Source organism: Eretmochelys imbricata, chromosome 4, assembly GCF_965152235.1.
Source record: "Eretmochelys imbricata isolate rEreImb1 chromosome 4, rEreImb1.hap1, whole genome shotgun sequence".
NCBI lineage: Eukaryota > Metazoa > Chordata > Testudines > Cheloniidae > Eretmochelys > Eretmochelys imbricata.
In genome coordinates, this window is record NC_135575.1 from 120,020,652 (window position 1) to 120,039,110 (window position 18,459).

At 44.6% G+C, this 18,459-nt stretch overlaps 2 protein-coding genes across 3 annotated transcripts in view; one reads left to right on the top strand and one right to left on the bottom strand.

Annotated features, from left to right (window-relative positions):
- Positions 1-1,695, bottom strand: part of EVC2 (EvC ciliary complex subunit 2) — a 160,730-nt gene extending 159,035 nt beyond the window's left edge. Inside the window, exon 1 of the mRNA XM_077814642.1 lies at positions 1,357-1,695. Coding sequence (XP_077670768.1) covers positions 1,357-1,695 — 339 coding nt within the window. The remainder of the gene's footprint in view (positions 1-1,356) is intronic.
- Positions 1,696-2,162: 467 nt separating this feature from the next.
- Positions 2,163-18,459, top strand: part of EVC (EvC ciliary complex subunit 1) — a 79,380-nt gene continuing 63,083 nt past the window's right edge. The window contains exons 1-5 of one of the 2 annotated variants that reach the window (XM_077814644.1): positions 2,163-2,351; positions 9,419-9,547; positions 14,228-14,311; positions 14,785-15,017; positions 17,000-17,084. In XM_077814644.1, the coding sequence (XP_077670770.1) occupies positions 2,163-2,351; positions 9,419-9,547; positions 14,228-14,311; positions 14,785-15,017; positions 17,000-17,084 (720 nt within the window). Of the gene's footprint in view, positions 2,352-9,418; positions 9,548-14,227; positions 14,312-14,784; positions 15,018-16,999; positions 17,085-18,459 lie in introns of those variants that run through there. The other variant, XM_077814643.1, reaches the window with a different exon arrangement.

Below are 18,459 nucleotides of genomic sequence, written 5' to 3' on the forward strand. Positions count from 1 at the left end.
AAACTGAAAATAACTGCAGATCACTATGGATGACAGGCACCAATTTTATGGCGATCTGGATGCAGAATCAAAGTTGCCAAGAAGCACATTGCACCAACAATCTGAGTTCAATTTCAGAATTCTGGAACGTTCTCAATGACTTACCAAGGGGTTACCAGTCTTTGCTGTCTACTATAGATTATTGTGTTGAGCCTTCCAGTTTCTATAGCATCAAAAGAGAGGTACTTCTCTGTGCTCAAGAGAGTTAAGGACTACTTAAGATCCACAATGGGAGATGGGCATGTAAGAGACTTGGTAATTTTAGCCTGTCAATGTGAAGCTTCAGAACACCTGGATTTTGCCAAGATGAGACCATGGCATTATCCATTGTTTTAGCTCCTATCTGGAGCGTGTGTTTGTTTTCAATAATTTACTTTTAAACATTCCTGGAACAAATTACCTGTCTCATTCTCCTCTTCGCAATTTGGAACACAAGACATTTAGAAAACAACTGTTGCAGGCATAAGCAGATTTTATTGACTTTTATTTCTGTCTGCTAAAGATAGTGTACAAGCTATGTTGCTGATATCTGTGTTAAGGCTTCAAACCAGATACCTCAAGGCTTGGGATTATCTTGCTGTATTATTTTTGGATTGTTCTAAATTTACATATAAATTTAACATATGGCTTTAATGGCTGTCTGTATGTATTTTTTTCATTCTTTGCACAGAATTTAGATACACTGCTCCTGTCCGCTAATTTCTATGTTATGTGTTAAAAAAAAAAAAAAAAGCCTAGAGTTTTCAAGTGCCTATGTAGTCCCTGGAATCATGGTTAAAGTTGCCCCACCCCCTTAATTTGTGCCAGGGATTGCCAGGGCACCAGCACCTCTAGGCTTGGCAGTTCATTGCCCCAGTACCTCTGGGCTTGCTGCATCAGTTATGAAAATTAAAAAATTGCTTGAGTCCCAGTACCAAATTGCTTGGGCCTTGGCACCTCTTTCATGACAAATTAAGCACTACCCCTGCCCCCAAATCTGAAATGGTGCCCCAATACCAAGGGCCTAATTTTTAGAAATGCCAAGCAAGTTCTCAGTATCTCTGAAAATCAGATCTGAAGTAGGCTAACGTTGGGCACCCCAGGTTAGTGGATGCCTTTGAGCATTTGGACCTTTCACGTCTCTACAATTTAGCTTCCTCATTTGATAAAATGGGGCTCAACGCCTCTGCCCTAGGTAGGGCGAGGTTAGATTCGCTACGGCCGTGGGACTAGGGTGCGCTGGGAGGGCAAAGCGGAATCAGATCACCCGCAGCCCTTTGCATCTCCCCAGGGCTTCCCAGGCAGGAGCTCACACGCCTCGGCGAAGCGTCCTCTTACCTGGGCTGCCGTCTGGCGGCACCATCCGCCGCTCGGGAGGCCGGGAGCCCGGCCGCGGGCTGACTCCTCGGGGGAAGGAAACCGCGAGCCAGCGGCAAGGACCACCGAGACCTCGCGCCCGGCCCCGAGAGGAGGGGGATCTCCGTGCACCGGGCGGCTGGCGGGCAAACGCTGCCTCCCAGCGACGTCTTTGCAATGGGGAGGATGCTGCCCGAGGCGAGGGGCGTCTGCAGCCGGGGAGGCCCGGGCTGGGAGCAGCAGCAGCACTCGCACAAACCAGCCGGCTGCCAGCAGAGCCAGCGGCGGGGAGCGGAGCCCCCCTGGAGCCGCTGCTCGCATGAGACAGGCGCTGTGGGGGGGGGGGGAGCAGCCGCCGCCGCCGCCGCAAGGCCCCGGGCGCAGGAGCCCCCCAGTGGAGCGCGGCTGCCGCGGCCGAGTTACTGGCCCGGAGAAAGTTTCTTTCCAGGGGGTCCGGCTCCAAACCAGGCCGAGCTGCCGAGGCGCCGAGCCACAGATCTGGCGCAATCGACTTCAGCCGCGATCGCTCCCCTCCCGGCCCGGGGAGGGGTTGGCGGGCCGGTCCCGAGCGCAGATTCCCCTTCCCCCAGGCCCTGCTGGAGGCCCTGGTCCCCAGCCGCGAACCTCGGCCCGCAGGGAGAGGGCTGGGAGCCGGGATGCCCTGGGCTCGCCAAACGGGAGCTGCCCAGCAGCCGAGCTCGCTGCGCTGCTCTGGGTCCTAGCCCGGGGCCCCTCCCCCGTCCCAAGCGGCGTTGGTGCCCCCCCGAGCTCTCTGTGCGGGCTCGCTCATGGCCTCTGCGGCTGGCGAGGCGCTGCCAAGGCCCTGCCGCGGGGAGGTCGGGCTGCAGTTCTGGGTGGAATCCGTGCAGCTGGTTCCCGGCTTGCTGGCTCCCGCTGTGCTGCTGGGGGTCGCCTTGGGCGTCGGCGCCGCGCTCCTGCTGTGTTTCTATGTGATCGGGCCTCTTCTGCAAAACAAGGTACGCGTTGCTGGATGGGATCTTTGCAGTAGAAGGTTTTGGCTTCGGGCGGATTGAGTGGGTTTGGGTATATACTCTTGGTCCTACCTGATCCTGCCAGCCTTGGCCTCCGCCTTCCAAATTGGAGTATAACAAACTGTCAGGCCACTCTTCTTGCTCTAAAAAACCCAAACCAGTGTCTGATGCACAACAGCAACACAGGACACTGGGTCTATCACCTCCTGAATCAAGTCTGCTTTGGGCCTCTAACTCTCCAAATTGTAATGGGTTCACAGAGAATACATGTAAATGCTTCTATTGTATCACACATTCTGGTGCAACAGCATTGCAACCACACAGCTGACACCTGGATTCTACTGGATCTAGCTGGGAGCACAAGAAAATCTGCACCCAACCACAATAATGCTTCAAAATCCCAGGTCTGACACATAGGCCCTGCTGGATGCAGCCAGTTTTTGGCCCTCACTACTCAACTTCCTTTACTTAAATAGAGAACAAACGTAGGTGCTCCTATTGCTCAAACACATTTCTAATCAATGCATCCAGCCAGTTGTTGTCCCCAATTGTCCAAATTCCACTCGCTGTATACAAAGCATCTTTAGCCTGCCTGCTGCACCTTAAAACTCCAGGCTGACTCTGGCATGCCCCAGAGCAGAAATGCCACAAAACTTGGATTCAGCATAGGGATCCTTTTGGACCCCACTGAGTTTTGTGCACCGCCCCTGAAATTACACTGGCAGAATTAAGGATAAGTGTACTTTTCTATCACTCTTTAAAACACTGACACATTCTAGTACAAGAAAGTGGCAAAAACTCTGATTTGATCTAGGCAAAGGGTTCTCACAACCAATTTTTTGGTGGCCTCAGAGCAGTGGTGGGCAACCTGCGGCCCTCCAGGGTAATCTGCTGGCCAGCCACCAGACTATTTGTTTACATTTGCACAGCCGCCCGCAGCTCCCAGTGGCCGCCATTCGCCGTTCCTGGCCGATGGGAGCTACGGGAAGCAACTCTTGCTGGTGGCCACTCTGACAGTTTTTCCTAAAATACTTAATTAACATTAGGAAAAATAAATAAATATGCATATATACATGTCCAAATCATTGTAATTTATCATACAGGGGTTTGGGGTTGTTGTTTTTTGTTTTTTTTTGCAAACTCAATAATAAAAATAGTGTACAGTTGTCTCTGTTCTTTACTGGACTTAAACAGAATAGAAACAAAAATAAGGTGCTTTGCATGTTCTTTGTTGTTGTTTCTTTAGGTTTGGGTTTTTTGTTTTTTTTTTGGACTTGCTAGCTAGTAAGTCTGCTGTTGTGAAAAGTGATATTTGTATGTTTGTTAATATCATTTTTCACAGAAGCAGGCTTGCTAGCTAGCTGGGAGGCAGTGAAAAGTGATATTAACAAACATACAAATATCACTTTTCACAGCAGATTTACTCAGTCCCAGCAAACTGGGGGACAAATTAAGCCCTGGATTGGGAAATGAGTGGGTGGGGAGGCAGCGGGGACCAGGGGTGATGGAACAGGGGCTGGAGCAGGCAGTGGGGGCCAGCAGCGATGGGAGGGGTGTTGAAGTGAGCCCGGGGCTGAAGCCCAGGGGCCAGGCTGGAGCCCGAAACCCTGTGGCCGGGGACCAGGACCAGAGTACACAGCAGTGGCCAGGGGGGGCGAGCCAAGGACCAGTGCCCAAGCCCCATGGCTGGATCCTGGGTCCTGCGGCTGGAGCCTGGGATGGAGGAGGCAGTGCGGGCCAGGGATGACAGGCAGAGGGTCATGAGCCTATGGTCAGAGCCCAATGCCCCATGGCCAGATCCTGGGGCCCCGCAGCTGAATCCCAGGGGACAAAGCCTGCTGCCGCACAGCCAAAGCTCAGAGCCAGAGGACATAGCGGGGGCTGGGGTGATGGAGGGGTACGAGCCTGGGGCCAGAGCCTGGAGCCAAAGCCTGAAGCCCACAGCCAAATCCTGGGGTCCCATGGCCAGAGCCGGAGCTGCGTGGCCGGAGATGGAGCCTGCTGCTGTGCGGCCAAAGCCCAGAGCCGGAGAAGAGGCAGCGGGGGCCAGCAGTGATGGAGGGAGTGGTGAGCCCAGGGTCAGAGCCCACTGCCACATAGCTGGAGCCTCAAGCCCCAAGCCTCATCACCGGAGCCTGCTGTCCACCACCCCAGGGCTGAAGCCAGAAGCCCGAGCCCCACTGTCTGCAGGAAGGTGGGGAACTCACATTGGGTGCCTGCTCCTCTGCCAGTTCGGGCTCCAGAGGGGGGCAGGGCCCAAGTGCTGCTTCACCACCCCTCCACCCTCCTCCATCCCTGCCCAGGAGGCCTTTGCTGCTCATTTGACAAACGCTGATCTAGGCAATTTTTCACTCCTCAGTTTTACCATCTATATTTAATACAGATGCAGCTTCTTCTAGTCCACCACAATAACGCCAGTTACCAGATATCATGGGGCAACAACACTGCAAGAGCCACTGTGAGCAACTGAACTCAGCTAGGTCAAGCTGGGTTTTGGCACTGAGCATCTGAATTAGAACATTATCATGCTATCAAATCGGAGTTTTCACTTATACAGAATCCTCTCCTTTGAACAACAGGATACCTTTTGGGACCCCATATGTCAGTAACATTACTTATGAGATAAGATAAGCACCTGGATGAAAAGCAGCTATCTCAAACTCAGTCTGTAAAACAGAGGTAGGAATTAGGTTGTAGTTAAAGGACCTGTGCAGGTCTGACTCCATCACCCATTGAAGACGTATTTACTCTATTTGTCAAGAAGGGGCACAGCCTGCGGTTCCTTTGAGACTTTTTGCTTGCTCCTAGACACCAAAAAGCAGCGGCCCAGAAGTGCCATTTTCCAATTTCACCTCGATTGGAAAATGTGCCCTTTCTTAACTACTGCAAACTACCCATTCTGGTCCACATATGCACCACCTTTCCACTACACTCCGTCAGGGTGTTCTCTACTAAATTGTACTCCAGGATGTTCAGGTACTACAGAGATGAGGGCTGTAAAAGTATCTGGACAGAATGTGTGTGTGTGGGGAGGGGACTCAAGCTGAAGGCCATACAAACATTTCAGATGGCCTGACAACAGCCAGCTTATTGGGATATTTAGACAGACATGAGGACATCACCCCAGTTTTCTACATTTTCTGCTGGCTCCCTATCCAATAGTGGATCTTCATCAAGAGCCTGTTTCTAGCAGATGAAGCCCTCAATCGACTGGAGCCAGTCTGTATCCAAGTGTCTCTTTCTCTGTCACCCACCTCAGCAGCCCCAATCAACAGGAGTGATAAGGCTGACAGAGTCTCAAGTGAAACTCTTGGTAGCCTAACATTCTCAGCTACAGACTCTCAACTATCCAACTTCTAATATAGATGCATGCATTTAAACTGATTTAATCCTTGCTTAAATGAATTTAGCTTCATTTGGTAATGTACTGACACAAGCTGGGATTTAAGCAAGGATTAAACTCATTTAAGTAGGTGTGTGTTAGGAGTTTTGCACCAGTTTAGTTGTTGCTCTGCAGACGCCATACACACGAGAGAGACCTGTTTAATTAGATTAATTTAAAATCGATTTAGCTAATCCGCTGTAACTTTTCTTGTACGGACATGGCCTCTGGCTTTTCACTTTAGGGCACAACGGAAGACTTGCCTGGTTTGCAGGTGTCTTCCTGAGATAACATTGACCACAGAATAGCCGTCAATGTCTTCTCCAGGAAACAAGAACAATTCCACTTACAAAGCAGCAAAATGAATGGAAGAATGGAGAGAACTCTCCCTTTTAAACTGAGACTATGCACCTAGATCCCATGGTGTTTTAGAAATATAGAAGTAGAATAATGATGAGGCATATTGTATACATTTTACAACTTGCTTGGGGTGAAACTGCTATGTAGTGTTTTCCAAAGCACATGCTCTTTCTGATGTTTAACATGTACTTCTCTGATTTTAGTCCTCTTTGGAGAACTATGTACATTTTCATCATCTTTTAAAAAGTAACCCTGGTTGTTCCTTGCTCTTTATCACAAATGTTTCTTGAGACTCTAGCGTTATTTACATTGTCTATATCCATAGAATTATTTATACTACACCAGGTTATTTTCAGAGAACAGCATTATTGATTTTTTTTGCATCAGACTTAGACCTATATAATATTGAGTTAATTTAATGTAACAGTGGTTGGCACTTACAGAGTTGGAGGATCCAGTGCCATGCAGAGTGTTCTCTCTGCAGTCAGTGGGTGGTTTGTTATTCTTTAGCCACACCTCTTTTACAACGATAACTAACCCACTCCACCCACACACACCCACACCCACACCCAGAACAAGACTGATCATAATTAGGCCTGGTGGGAGAGAAGAATACTTGTGTAGCCATCTGCTTTCAAGAGGAAGATATGAAACTCTGCTTGAAGCCATGCTTTTGCCTGGTAATGGATGCACTTCAGGTACGAGATCAATGCATCCTATAGAGGTGGAAGCTTCTCTGAGTCAATACCTCAATTTTTATATTGCTGTCACGCTTGGCTCAGTATAGCAAAGTACAAATGTTATCCTTTTGCTGTCTTCACCTGTCTGGTCATTCCGATACTGTGGTCATAAGGTATGAGTATTTAAAAAGAAGTCATTATTGCCAGTGCCTTCCAGCAGTGTTCTGTTCTTCTGTAATATCCTCCAGTCAGTTTTACCCTGTACCTGCAAACTTCCTTGTTGAGATAGAGCTTGTCCAGTCACGAGATTCTGGTAGATTAGCTTGATGAGGCACTACCGGGATTGTTCTTAGATCTTATTTTATTCAACATCTTTATTAGTGATCTATAAGAAGAGGTGAAATGGCATGTTAACTACATTCATAATACATTGGGAGGACAAAAAGCAATGGAAAGGAGGGAGCTAATGGGGTGATAAATGTGGGAAGGAACTAAAGAGATTCAACTTGGAAAAATGCAAGTATTCACTGGGGATAAATAATGCAAGTTATAGGTGTTCAGTGGGAAAGAAATGCTTGTGAATAGTATTGGTGAGAAATACTATGGCTGAAAGTGGGCCGCAAACTGTGAACTTGCAAGGAAATACGAGACAAGAAAATCAAATGCCTCTTTTGGGCTACATGTGCAAGAACATCTTGTCACCGTACTAGGAAGATGAAAGCTTTTTTTTTTTTTAAACTATCTCGCACTGATAAAATTGTATATAGAATATGATGTACCGTTCTGGACACCTCTAGTGTCTGAGAGATGGTGGGAGGGAAGTCGGTGGAAAACAACAAAAATGATTGGGATAAGTAGGGGCTGGAGGGATTGAATAATATGGAAAGGTACTAAAAGAACTAATTACATTCTATATTGTGCGACCAGTCAACTACTAAAAGGAGAGTTTAAGTTTCTATAACAAGACTGGACTGAGAGGTGAAAAGTGGCATTGACAATATCTTTTCAACAGCTCAACAAACAGCTAGTAAAATGGAGACATGCGGCAGGAGATGGAAATGAAGTCACTGTAGGTACTTTGAAGGGCATTTGCAGGGGCTGCAGAGCCCCTCTTCTTCTTTCCGCCCCCCAAAAAGCATTGAACCATCATGTTTCCCTAAACTGAGTACTGTTGCGGTTCAAATACAAGACAGGACAAGCTTTAAGCAAGCAAGCAGGCTGGTCTGCCGACGGGCTGCTCCGCCTGTCAGCTTTTCCACCCTCTCCTTTATTTCTCTCTCTCCCCCCGCGCATTACATACTCCAACAGATAAAAGGAATACACTGGCTTTGTATAATATTCTTATTTACCAATTTCTATCTACCGCATTCCTTGCTCTCGGGCTTTGAGCCCAGTCCTGGGAGGCTTCCCACGGTTCAGGTCATCTGGGCGAGATTCTAAGGTTCATGCCCTTGAGAGGAGCCGTGTGTGCACTGCTCCTACACAACACTCCGGGTGTGCCCTGAATGTTGCCAAGTGCATGAACCTTGCATGAATGCTACATGAGTACCATATTATCACATTCTGTATAGGTTCTTACACCATGCTCACCACCGTAGTATCTCAATGCCTTCCCGTTAAAGTTTATTATGCCATATGTCAAGTGTGGTTTGTTCTCTCATCTTCTCTGCAGGGAAAAAGTGCGTACAGTGGAGGTTTTGGTGCGTGGTTTTGTTTAATATATATGTTGCTATATGATTGTAAGAGAAGGCAGGTCAAAGAAATGCACCTTACACTTGGAGTGGAAGTTGGTGATGGTCCTTAGCTCCCCCAGATATCCTTTCCCTAGTCTCAGATCCCCCCCCCTTCAGAAAGTTCTGTCACCTGCATCAATGGGATTTATCCTTATTAAAAAACATTTCACTGAGAAGCAGCATGGAACAATGGTCCTCATCCAAGAGCTTTAGGTGATCTTTTGGATATCCTAGACCCACGTCACTGAGTGCCTTCAAGATACAGACCAAGACCTGGAACTTGACTCATTAGTCTATGGAAGCTAGTCTGGAGAGTGGTGGACAGGTTTGATGTGAATGCAGTAGCCCGTACTACTGAGATGACACACTACAGCATTCTGTACTGGTTGGAGTTTCCTAAGCACTGATGGTTTCAAACTTGTAGCTTTTCTGACCCATCCTATACCTGGTGCATGGTCTATTCTCACTAATTTTTCCTAGTCCATTACTTGGGTCCAAAACACTGTGTGCACCTGTGTAACTTCGTCACATGAGTAGTTCCATTGCCGCTCCTCAATACTGCAGTCATTTGATGCTATGGGGTGGGGGTGGGAAGGAGGCTTCTTGGCACTGAATGTACAATTACCAGAGTCTTTCACCTTTCCATGGGCCAAGTCTCCAGCTCTGGGGAAGGAGAGTAAATCCAATGCAGAAAGAAACTAAAACATGTTTCCTCAGTCTGTAAGCTTATTACTCATTTTCAGAAAACTGAAATAATTTGTCTAAAATAATCATTTGTACCTACTTTGTAACTTGCACAGGATATTACTATAAATAAAACAGGACCATCTAAGATGTCAGATGAATCGAGGTGATTTGAGTTGCATTTTATTTTATTTTCCTGCTTTGGGATTTCAGAAAGATGATTCCCAAAGGCTTCTGGAAAGCTTTCACTCGGATGTACACGGACATCTTGATGAAAATGTACGCTTACCCAGAAAGAAGAAAACACAAACTCGAATGTCAGAGAAGGAAATGGTGCTCGAAGTAAGAATTTATTCCTTTTGTAGACGTCTGTTTTGTCTGATATTCTAGCCTGCTTACTTAGCAGTTGATCCAAATGCTGTTGATTTCAGCAGGCTTGGGATCTGGCCCTTCAAACGTTATGATAATTTCCATACAGATGTAATAAAGAGATTGGAAACTGAACACAGTAAATCAGAGACTCAGTGAACAAAGGAATAAGGGCCCTGAACCTATAATCTGTTGATACCTGGAAATATGATTTCACTTACATTTACCTGGCACAATTTAACAGTCTTTACTCAGGCAAAATTCCCATTCAAATCCACTGGAATTATTTCCCACTCTACCATCATATTACGAATTTGAGGGTAGCAGCCAATATTCCCACTTCTTTCCCACAACTACCTTGCCAGCACCCAGCAAATTTGGGTATTTCCTGTGAAGCATTTTCTTCTGACTTTATTAGAATTCACAGCTGAAGAGGAGCCTGTAATCTAATTGCACAAATCCACTAAACTAGGGAAGTTTACTATAAAAGATTGAGAACCACTGGACTAGAGCATCAAGTCTTTAATCAGGGGTACACATAGGTCTTCCAGGAGGTACATCAACTCATCTAGATATTTGCCTAGTTTTATAACAGGCTATATAAAAAGCACTAACAAAGTCAGTACAAACTAAGATTTCATGTAGACAATGACTTGTTTATACTGCTCTATATACTATATGCTGAAATGTAAGTACAATATTTATATGTCAATCGATTTATTTTATAATTATATGGTAAAAATGAGAAAGGAAGCAATTTTTCAGTGACAGTGTGCTGTGCCACTTTTGTATTTTATGTCTGATTTTGTAAGCAAATAGTTTTTAAGTGAGGTGAAACTTGGGGTATGCAAGACAAATCAGCCTCCTAAAAGTGATACAGTAGTCTGGAAAGGTTGAGAACCACTGCTCTTGTCCTTACTCAGGCAAGACTCCCATTGAACTCACTAGGACTCTTTCTTGAGTAAGAACTGCAGGACTGAGGCAAAAATATCCAGCTTCTGTGTAAAATGGATCACAAAACCGCTATGTTAAGGTTCCACTCAGTTTGTTTAGATACTGGGAGTTGGATTCTTAGGGTTCAGTCCTGCTCTACTGCAATCCTATTGTTCCATGTATTTTAGCTGACCTGTTTCTGTGCATGTGGGTACAGGTTTGCTCATTCATTTTTTAAGTGACGGGCTTTGAATATAAAGGGCAGGTCAACTTTTATCATGCTACAGAGTGTTTACTTCATAACCCTTTAAAAGAAAACTATACTGATGAGATTCTTTCTTTGGCTCGTATGACAGAGTTGTTTCTGGAATACATCGAATTTATCTTTACATTAAGTGGAAGAATATAATGTCAATGGTCATATAAGGTCAATACACTCCCTCCCAAGCAGTGGTGTGGGTAAGACATTGAGCTGAACAAATTTTGACATCTGAAGAGTATCTGGGGAGTATTTGGAAGTTTGGAAGCTTAGGCAGCTAAGCTTGTGGGGGGTGGTAATCTGTGTGGAATATGGGGGTAGTTAAGGCAGATTACACATATGCTCAGTTTGCCTCATTTTACCCCAACCCATTCAGCAAATCCAACTTGCCTTAGCTCCCCTGCAATCTCCACAAATTTAGCTATGTCTTCTAGCCCTCCACCTACCCTCCTCAGACTTCCATACATGGGCAGCAGACTCTCCAGTGACAGCTGAAGACAGAGTGCAGGGTCAAATGAACAACCCTGTTGAAACACCAGAGCTGGCAGCTGGGACTAGAGGACTATCAGGGAGCAAGGAACCCCCTCCAGAGACAGTTGAGAACAGGGAGAGCAGAAATTCAACAACTCACAACCAAAAATTCAAAAGGATTGGGTTTTTTGAAGAGGTCTGATTGAGCCTCCCTTTCTGCTAGGGCCCACGTTTTTCCCCACTCACAGGATGCTCTGGTGGGGTTACTGCAGCTCCATGATCGTGGGAGATACAGAGGCCAGGGTCTGCAGGTGACTGGTCGATGGGAGAGGAGCTAATTTTACACCCCCTTCTGCAGCTCCATAGGACCCAGTAGTTACTAAGATGTTCATATGGCTGTCTGTAGGATTGACAGACTGGTCTGGAGCACCCCCGTAGTGGTACCAGGGGCTTATGTACTCCAACTTAGTCAGGAGTTGGTCCACTATTGCAAAACCCACAAAATGTGTAAAGGAATCAAAGCAATTACTTTGATGATCTCAGTTCACTGCCTTTCATTTAAAACTGAGTTGGCTGCGTTCCACACAGTAAAGGGAGTCAGGAATGCAACTGTTTTAAAAATGTGTAGTTAAACTGTGCTCCTCATTCTGCCTATAAAAAAATAAGTTATGCTCACCCACAACATGTCGGTCCTGTCTAGCTGGCCCAGTCGTTAGCTTGCAAATGGAAGTAGGTACAAGCATTTTAACTGTAGCCAGTACTTGTTATAGACACTTTAAATGTACTATAAAGTTCTGATGGGAAATGAATTCTCATTTCAGATGTGTCCAAGATAGATGACAAATTTATGGCTGAATGGCTGAGTGTTCTTGGACTAGTCGTGAACAGAAAATATTTTCTATTCATATCAATGATTAGTTTTTCCTTTGGGGGAAAGTCATGGAATATTAGGGTTGGAAGAGACCTCATGAGGTCATCTAGTCCAAGCCCCTGCTCAAAGCAGGACCAACAACCACTAAATCATCCCCGCCAGGGCTTTGTCAAGCCAGGCCTTAAAAACCTCTAAGGATGGAGATTCCACCACTTCCCCAGGTAACCCATTCCAGTGCTTCACCACCTTCCTACTGAAATAGTGTTTCCTAATATCCAACCTAGACCTCCCCCACTGCAACTTGAGGCCATTGCTTCTTGTTCTGTCATTTGCCACCACTGAGAACAGCCTAGCTCCATCCTCTTTGGAACCGCCCCCCGCCCCCTTCAGGTAGTTGAAAGCAGCTATCAAATCCCCCCTCAGTCGTCTCTTCTGCAGACTAAATAACCCCAGTTCCCTCATCCTCTCCTCGTAAGTCATGTGCCCCAGTCTTGTACAAATACTTTGGCATGTACATAGCTTCATGCATAGCAGTAGTCCCATTGAAGGGCAGAATCAGGCCCTTAACTACAGTAATTTCTATAGTACACATGTCACAAATATGAGAGCACTTCTGTAACACATTTAGGGCTAGTCTACATTGGCAAAGCTAAAGCGCTGTCACAGCAGTGCTTTAACGTGGCTTGTGTGGTCTCCCAGCGCTCTAAACAAACCACCTCCACCAGGGACGCGGCTCCCAGCGCTGGGGCACTGCCTTTACAGCGCTGAAACTTGCTGCTCTCAGGGGGGTGTTTTTTCACACCCCCTGAGCAAGAAAGTTGCAGCACTGTGAATTGCCAGCGTAGACAAGCCCTTAGTGTATAGCCTTGTTATTTGAAGGGTGTTTCACCCCCTCTCTGCCAAATCACTTTTTAAACAAAGCCAATCTGTTCCAATTACTGCTGACAAAAGGTGTTCAAAGGCTAAGCCACCAAGTCATTAACTAGCATAGATGAAAAATGTGCTTGGTTAGGTTAGTACTTATCCATTGCAATTGTCTCCTACACCATGCATATATGCATATAAATCAGTGGGACTACTCAGTGTGAGCGGGGGTATGACTGTCTAGCCGCCTGGCCCTCTACGTCTTGCACTTGTTGAAACAAAAAATAAAGTTTGGAAGTGAAACCGACATTATGTGCAGCCACAATGCATGACCCATTTTGATTTTCTCTGCTCATTTCAGTGTTTGTTGTTGGGCTCCCTTAGTGCCTTGCCATTTCTTACAAAAATCCTGGAACTAGCAACTGCATACATTTCAGCAAACCAGATTGTTCCATTAGTAATACAAGAAATGCAAGAGTTAAAAACCCTCCTAAAACTTTGTTTGAAACAGTCTCAGTTATTGTATGTAGCCCACATTCCCAGTGTACTTTGTGTAACCCAAAGCTGATCACCACACTGCAGCTATGCGTGAAGAAGAAATGAACTAAAAAGCATGAACAGGAAGTCTGACTGGCTGTAATTTGCAGCCAACAGGCTGAACAGAATATATTATCTATAAAAAGTCCTTTTGAAAGAACCTCTGTCTTTTCTCGGGGCATAGTTAAGGGTTTTCCAGTATTTATATTTTAAGTCATTCTTGAAAAATTACTTAATTTAGTTTTATTTCATCTATTGTTTCTGTGTTTAAATTCAAATACAGACCATGGTAGTCAGACCATGGTAGCCTATCCTCAGGCATCTCCATTAGCCATATATATTAAAGTAATTTCAAAATCTCATAGGAAAACTGGATTTCTCTTTCACTGGAGGGGGGGGGCGGGGAAGAGAAGGAAAATGAGCTATGGTCTATCATCACTTGCTGGAGCAAAGTTCTTTTTTGGAGATGGAGCTGTGGTAATAAACTTCCAAAACAATTACAAAACCATAGAAGGTTCTCCTCTTCTTTGGGCTTCATGCTCTGACCTGGACCATGAGAAGAAGGTTTGTGTCAGAGTGTAAGTCCAAAAACAATCTGTGATCAATAAAATTCCTAAGCTATCCAACCAAAAGGGCTGCATGGAACTTCTGCTAAAGATCTAATCATAGCTGCTGTTCTTACTTAAGCTTACAGTACTTTTCTGTTGTTTCCATACAGGGAAATGAGTCTTCTTTGAACAGTAACATCACAGCATTTGCATTAAAAGCAAAAGTCGTCTATCCAATCAATCAAAAATTTAGGGTAAGAGTTTAGACTGTTTGTGAAAAGAAGTGACAATCATTCTGTGACTGTAAATTGTAGAGTGGGAAACACTGGAAGAAATTTACTATTAAGCCTCTTACCTTACAGTGGGTTTTTTATTTATAGCAAATTGATACAGGCCTTATCCTATGTGGTGCTAGCTGTCCTCAACTGGGAGGGAAATCTTCAGCACTTCACATGGGCCTGATCCAGTTTCCACTCTAGTCAACTGGAAGTTTTCCATTGACTTTGGCCCAAGAGACATTTAGCACTTTGCAAGATCTGTCCCTTAAACAGGCAATATGTTCATAATTTAATAGAAAAACATATTTCCCAGTTAAAAACATAAGTTCTGAATAGACATTTTGTTGTATACAGTATTGCAAAAAATTGTGAAAATATCCAGTACTCATGAGCTGCTCATCGTCTTAATATTATTTGGTATGAACCACATACATTTTCTTTGTCCCTAGCCCCTGGCAGATGGATCATCCAATCCATCTTTGCATGAGAATCCAAAGCAGGCTGTTCTGCCTAATCAGATAATGGAAACTTCTACTTCAAGCAGCCTTGGATCCTTGAGTCATGGAGATAAGGAGGACTGTAGTTCATCTACAACAATACATTCTGCAACTAGTGACGACAGATTTCAGGACCGAGCCTTCCTGAAGGTGACCTGTTTCCCTGAAGTTCTGACTTGTGAGAGGTACAGAAACAACTTGCGATAAAGTTTGATCATTTGAAAACACACGCTTGGTTTTTTCAGACGAACTGCTATAGATCTGGTATGGATGAAGAATCAGGGTTCTTAAATCCATGTGTTGAAGGCATACAGTCCAAACTTAATTATAGGAAGCTAAACCTTCTTGGAAACCAAGTAAACTGCATACTGTTGTGTGCAAATTAGTTTACTTATGACAGAATTCCGGGGAAAGGAGTACAGGCAACAATAGCCTTGTGTAACAGCATTATCATAAGAAAAAAATCCTTGTTACTGTATTGTGATAATACTACAATATTAGCTTTGAAAGGCTGTTGATCAGATAGAATCCAATCCTGCCAGATACTGAGCATGCTTTGTACAGGATGCTGAGCCCCCTCCACTCCCATTACAATCATTGGGAACTAAAAGCGTTCAGCCCCTCCCAGGATCAGATTCATAATAAGCAACATTTTCAAAGATTCCTAAAACACTTTCTGCTGAAAACAATTGTTATTGTCTTTCTCACTCCAAACTGCATTGATGATACAATCATTTTATTGTCTTCATTGATTTAAAAACATTGATACAAATTTATACATAAAAATAACTATGGATGAGCAATGCACATAGTACAAAGTCTGAACTGCTACTACTTTCCTCTCAACACCTCCCAGTCTTTTAAAACCAGGATGCAAAATCTTTTCCACCTACTAAGGATCAGTCCCTGGACAGCAATTTTTTTTATATACTTGTAACTTAGGGTTTGATTCTGTCATGCTTATTAGTTCCTTACCCAATCAGTAGTAGCACAGAAACAAACATGAGTAAGGGTGTCAGAACTGGCTCCTTAATACTAACAAAGCACATATTTAGGGCCAGATTCAACCCTTACTTAGGGCTAGTCTATACCGGCATGCCATGGCAGTGCTTTAACGTGGCTTGTGTAGTCACGGCAGAGCGGTGGGAGAGAACTCTCCCAACACTCTAAAAAAATCACCTCCACGAGGGGCGCGGCTCCCAGCGCTGGGGCACTGTCTACACTGGCGCTTTACGGCGCTGAAACTTGCTGCGCTCAGGGGTGGTTTTTTCACACCCTTGAGCGAGAAAGTTGCAGCGCTGTAAATTGCCAGTGTAGACAAGCCCTTAGACTGAGCAGTACCTTACTCTTCAGTAAATGACTAATAACTGCGAACTGAGTCCTGCAAAGTGTCCAGGGCACGGTTCCCAGCCCAGTGGGACAGCTCACATACTTAACCTTAAGCATGTGCTGAATTGGAGCCAGAGTGGTCATTACCCTGCAGAATCTAGCCCTGTATCATGGGACTTGAAGGCAGAAACTCATGGGGGCCTACTCTGCCCATAATAATTGGGGTTACTCATCCTGCAGTGAGGGAAATAGGTCCCTGCTCAGATACCATAGGATGGCCATGCTGTAATAACACCGAGTCTATCCAGGTTCTAATTTTCACTCTGCCACTGAGTTGCTGTGTAGCTGTAGGCAAATATCTATCTTTACCTCTTTGTATCCCCAGCTGCAACATAGGGAATAAGAAACTTTGTCACAGGGTGGGACATGGATCAGTCAGTTAATGTTACTGCAGCACGACTGGAGATGTAAAACATTAAATACTAAGTGTTATTATTACAGTTTTAAATTACAGCTTTCCCCCTCCCCCTTTATTCTACCCATCCATCCATACTGTTTAGGCTTGCTGTGTCGCTAATGTGTTAAAGCATTGTGTCTTTTTATCTCATATTCCGCAACATTTTGAAGTACTTTGTATAAAAAAAAAATACAATATCAAAATTGAATTGACTGTTGTTCCAGGAAAACTGCTTTTGTGAGAATTCAGCACTTAAAAGAAAAAAGGAAACTAAATTACAAGAGCGTTACCATTTTCTATCAGTTTTGTTTTTGCAGTGATGCTTTGGCTCAGTGTAAGTAGATTGCTGCTAATGAATGCTAAACCTCTGCTTTATTTTAGTTTTGATGTTAAACTGTGCCTGTATAGTCTGCTTTTGAAAGAATTGCTGCTGCTTGATACCGAACTAAGAAGGGAAAAACAGGTGGTAGGTACAAATTTTTTATATATAGCCGTTTGAATTAGAGATGGGAGCTCCTTTAGAAAGCTTAGGAACTAGTCAACATAATTCACTCTGCCTATCAGACTCCATTGAGGAAAGTATTGTATTTTTACTGCACTATATTTTATTTGTCTGTATGTCATGAATATATGGGCTCAATACAGGGGTGACTGGGTAAAATTTAATGCCCTGTGTTATACAGGAGGCCAGACTAGGTGATCTAATGGTCCTGCCTGGCCTTAAAAAAGAAAAAGAAAGAAAGAAAGAAAAACTATAAATTTTGCATAAAATATGTTATCCTATAGCATGTAGAGAAACAAACATTTTATAGATACATGTATGTCTTCAATTATGGGTGTTAATGCTTTGCAGTGTCAAGGATTGTGCATTCTCTAGGTAATATAAGAAAAGTCAATATAACATGTTCATTACCACTGTGATGAGCACAATTGCCCTGATTCAGTTTGGTACAGAAGTCAAAGTACCCCTTTATTCTGCTGCATGGGCTACCCATATTACAAGTTACAAGAAGAGAGCAGCCTCCATTGGTTGGGAGTGGGCAGACAGGGGTGTAGGGTGGATGGAGTCTTAATTGCGCCCCACAATGCACTGGGCAGCACAACTGAGCTGGGGCAGAATGAGAAGTATTCTGGTATTACAGAGGATTGTTTAACCCTCTGAGAGTCAGAGTTGATTCGCTGGTCTGTTCTAGCGTTGGCCCAGGTATGCAGCACCCCTTTCTCACATACCATTGGAAAGCTACAATGTAGCTCTAAATAAACAAACCAGATGATTTTCTTGCTAACACAAATTGCAAATATTCTCATGATTTGTAAGCCAGAGTCAATGTTTTGTTTTTTTAAAGGGGGAGGGGAAAAGAAAAAGCTTAAGGCTCTATTCTTCTCCAATGGAGAGAAAAATAAAACCTGACCCCAATTAAAAAAGTGGATGGGGGAGGAGTGGAAGGGGAAATAAAAATAAAAGAAGCCTTTAGCAAGGAGAGAAGGACAAAATGGGCAAACTGGACTTCTGTGATTAAGACAAAAGAGTAGGGATTTTATACAGATATGGTGCAATACAGAATCATTGTTACTGTTATGGGTGGGGTTAAACCACACTCAAACTGGAGGGTGTAACCACTACCCTCATTTAAGTTGAAATAAGCAAGAGGTGCCTCCAACCAAACCACAGATACATGTCACTTGTCAGGATCCCAACAAGGGCAGTCAGGGCCAAGAGTCAGAGTAGGGGCAAACCTGGGTCTGGGAGGAGCACAGGCGTTCACAGTCAAGTCCAGGCCAGGGTCCCAAAGGTCAGGGTCCAAGTCAGGAGGAAAAGTCCAAATCAGTCCAAGGTCAAG